The sequence below is a fragment of the Chiloscyllium plagiosum genome, chromosome 46 (genome assembly GCF_004010195.1).
Source record: "Chiloscyllium plagiosum isolate BGI_BamShark_2017 chromosome 46, ASM401019v2, whole genome shotgun sequence".
Taxonomy (NCBI): Eukaryota; Metazoa; Chordata; class Chondrichthyes; order Orectolobiformes; family Hemiscylliidae; genus Chiloscyllium; species Chiloscyllium plagiosum.
In genome coordinates, this window is record NC_057755.1 from 6,596,975 (window position 1) to 6,600,935 (window position 3,961).

The 3,961-nt window shown below is 49.4% G+C and overlaps 1 protein-coding gene and 1 long non-coding RNA gene across 2 annotated transcripts in view; one reads left to right on the forward strand and one right to left on the reverse strand.

The window, feature by feature from the left end:
- Positions 1-3,961, reverse strand: part of LOC122544071 (protein PAT1 homolog 1-like) — a 65,795-nt gene that overhangs the window by 38,673 nt on the left and 23,161 nt on the right. Inside the window, exon 8 of the mRNA XM_043683073.1 lies at positions 680-855. Coding sequence (XP_043539008.1) covers positions 680-855 — 176 coding nt within the window. The remainder of the gene's footprint in view (positions 1-679; positions 856-3,961) is intronic.
- Positions 1-3,961, forward strand: part of LOC122544072 — a 17,948-nt gene that overhangs the window by 10,883 nt on the left and 3,104 nt on the right. The window lies entirely within an intron of this gene.

Sequence of the window (3,961 nt, forward strand, 5' to 3'; positions counted from 1 at the left end):
AGGGATCAGAGAGAGAGAGGGGTGAGCGAGAGACCTGGGGGGTGAGATAGAAAGCAGAGATAAAAGAGAGGGGGTGGGATAGAGTAGGGATAAGACAGAGGCGCAGGGGTAAAGAGAGAGCGTGCAGGGGTAGGTGAGATGGAAAGTCGGTGAGAGACAGTGACGAGGGGGCAAGAGAGAAATAGCAGGGTTGAGAGAGAGAGCAGGGGTGGGTGATAGAGCGGGGTAGGAGGATGAGCACGGGGTGGCGGGGGTGGTGCAGGGAGGGGAGGAAGTCTGGACGTGAGCTAGCCCTGAAGCCACAGTTAGTCAGATGATCAACTTGGAGGAATGTACAGGGGGCCACAACTGGAGGGGTGCAGAAAGACATAAGAGGGAGTAGTCTGAGCCCAGCGGAGAGGGTAACAGAGAGCTGGAGCACTGGAACCGAGGTGTGACCCGAACAGTCAGTGAGCATTGACAAGGGACTGAGTTCAGAAACAAACTGAGACGATTCAGGGTGCGAAACAGGAAGCCGGCTGATGGAGGGCTGAGGTTGGCTGAGCTGAGTTGATTGATGGGCAGCCTTTAAATATTCCTCCACAGTTGGGCACTGAACAAATGGGGTGCAAACCAAACTGCCCTCGTGTGATCGTCACGGGAAAAAAATCCCAGCTGCCCTCCCCAAGCCCCACGGTACCTGATGTTCTGGAGCTGTCCTGTCGCTGCTGGGCTGAAATATGGCTGGAAACCAGTGATGGGCGGCATCATCTGTCCTATCCTGCTTTGCAGCAGATTGGTGTTCATTACAGTCAGCGGGCTGCCCATTAACCCTGGGACCCGGGCAAAGTGGCTGGGTGACATCCTTCCTGTTTGCTGTGGTGGGAATAAACAAGGCACAAGGTCAAACACAACAGACACCGAGGGTCAGGTCTGCACCGGGGAGGGGGGAGGTCAACAAGACACAATGTCAAACATTAACCCTGAAAATCGCGCCCACCTTACTCAGTTGAGGAAGGGTCACTGATTTCTCTCCACAGATGCTGACAGATCAGCTGAGCTTTGGCAGCAATTCCTGCTCCTGTTTCTGATTTCCAGCATCTGCACTCCTTTCAGTTCTGATGAAGGGATAAGAACAGGCTACTTTTCCCTCTGGAGACTGTTCCGCTATTTAGAAAGATGGCTGCTGATCAATTAAAAATCCACCCCGACCCGAGAAAACATTTCAAGGTTCTGCATCCACTGTCTTTCGATGAAACTTCACAGAATGCCCTCCACTCGCACAAGGTCCTGTCAGATCAGGTAGCAGCAAACTCCACTTAAGAAAGGATGGTGTCCCAAAGAAGGAAACCACAAACCGGTAAGCTTGACAGTGCTGACGATTCCAAAGTTTTCTGAGCATTCCAGACTCTCATCCATTTTTTTTTATAGATGCACCACAGCAAGCATTCTGTTTCGATGCTTCATGTTTTGGCACAGCAAGTGGAAGAAACTACAAGGGCCCAGTCCATAACACACGCCAACCTTCCATCTATCAACTCAACCTACACTGCTCATTGCTTCAGGAAGGCAGCCAACATCAAAGACCCCTCCCACCCCAGTGAGAGTCTCTCCCAACCTCTTCCGACAGGCAGAAGATACAAAGCTTCGACCAACAGGTTCAAGGACAGCTTAATCCCCACTGTTATTTTGAGTGGATCTCTCAAATTCTAAACTTAATGTTGATCTCGCTGTCTGTGCACCTTCCCTGCAGTCGTCTTCCTTGCTCTGTTGCTTTACCCTCAGGTACTTTGTACGGTACGATCTGCTTGTACAAAACTAAACTTCGCACTGGGCCTGGTACATGTGACAATAACAAATCAAATCAGTCATTTCCCCCTATTCCAGATGCACTGAGACACGGTCACTCACTGCAATGGATTGGAGAGGGGGAAACTGGGCCAACAAGGGACAAGAGGAGGCCACTCGGCCTTTTGAGCCTGCTCTGCCATTCAATAAAATCATGCTTTATCTGATTCTGTACACAACTCGACATTTGTGACAATCTTTTATCCCCTCGGTTATCAAAACACCATCTCTGCCTTCGTATTATTGAAAGATTCTGCATCTGCTACCTTTTGAGGAAATGGAACTCCAAACGCACTCTACCATTTGAGACAGAGAGTGAAGAAAAGCTATTTCTTCGTCTCCGCATTAAATGGGTGGCTCCCTATTTTTAAAACGATGCTCCTCCAGAAGAGGAAACTCCCTTTCAATATCCATTTTGTGGAGCGTTTCGATAGAGTTACAGGCAAGCCAATTCTTTTTTTATTCTGCCTGTATTTTGACTGCAGTGTTAAAAAAATAAAGCGCGCTGTGCTTAAAGTTTGACCAATCAAATTGTGTTTGGAACGCAACACCTTACAATTCCCTTTAAGATAAGAAAAAGTTGGGACTGGGCGATCTTCTGAACACATTTTGCAAGGGTTTGGTCTGGTCCACAACACTGTCTCGGAGAAAAAGGCCAGACAGTCTGGGCTTGTGTCCATTCACGTTCACAAGAACGAGCAGTGATCTTCCTCGCAAGTACAACATCCTGAGGGACCTTGATCGAACAGATACAGAAACATCATTCCCCCCTTGTGCAGTGACGAGAACTGAGGGGGTCGGGAGCGAGGGGCACAGTTTGACAAATCCAGGGGTCTCCCATTTAAGATGGGCAAGACAAAAGCTTGTTCCTTGCACAGGGTGGCGAAACTTGGGAACTTCCTTCTCCAGGAAACCTCGGAGGCAGGGGCACTGCATATTTTTTTACCGCACAGGTACACAGACACTTGGTCAACTGCTAGCTTGAAGGGCAGTCACCAACTGTTTCATGCACATGTGCAAAAATTATGACGGTCATCTCTTGGACATTGTTAAGCATGACGCAGAGAGGATGACTACGAGGCTGCTGCTTGACCAATCTCTGCAAGGCAACGCTCCCAAATTTGGGACATGCCTGTAGGTCCCGCCAGGACAGTTTCTAATACTGAGGTTGAAATAGAGTGGTCTGTCTAATTTCAGTCTCTTGTTATGTTGGCTTTGATAGTGGTTTGATAAAACTGAGTGGACAACTAAGCCAGTTCAGAAAGTGCTTAAGAATCAGTCATATTTCCACGGCTATGCAGACACCTGTACGCCCTACTGGGCAAGAACGGCAGATTTCCTTCGATAAATCACATCAGTGAACCAATGGTTTTGCAGAGAACTGGTGGTTTCACAATCCTATTAGACTCAGTTTGAGTTCAAATGCATCCGTGCTGGGATTTAAACACATGTCCACAGCACATTCACTCGGGTCTCTTGGTCCACTTGTGACAGGGCCATTATTGGCTCCCTCAAGGAATAAATAGCAACTGGATAAAAAACGTTAACCAACGAGCTCCTTCAGGGCAAACCTAGTGTCCCCTAAGCACCGAGCCTCTGACTGTGCAGCCCTCCCTCAGCACTGACCTTCGGACAGTGCGGCCCTCCCTCAGCACTGACCCTTGGACAGTGCGCCCCTCCCTCAGCACTGACCCTTGGACAGTGCGGCCCTCCCTCAGCACTGACCCTCCAACAGTGTGGCCCTCCCTCAGCACTGACCTGTTAACAGTGGGGCCCTCCTTCAGCACTGACCCTCCGACAGAGCAGTGCTCACTCTGGACTCACCCAGAAGACGCAATGGTCCCTTTAATCTGACACTGGGATTAATAATTGAGAATATGGGGCTTGATGTCCACGGGTGGGGCTGGAAGCCATTATCTTCTGACCAATGTCCTGGGTGGAAGGTTTGCTCGAGTAGTTGGAGAGGGTTTAAACTAGTATGGCAGGGGGGTGGGAACCTGAGCTGTATACCGGAGGTGAGAGTTGATGGAGATGAGGCAATAGCAAGAGGTAGACCAGCTAGTGGGAAGGATTTTCCTGGGAAGGAACCAAGGGATCAGTTAAAGTGTGTTTGCTTTAACACAAGGAGTATCAG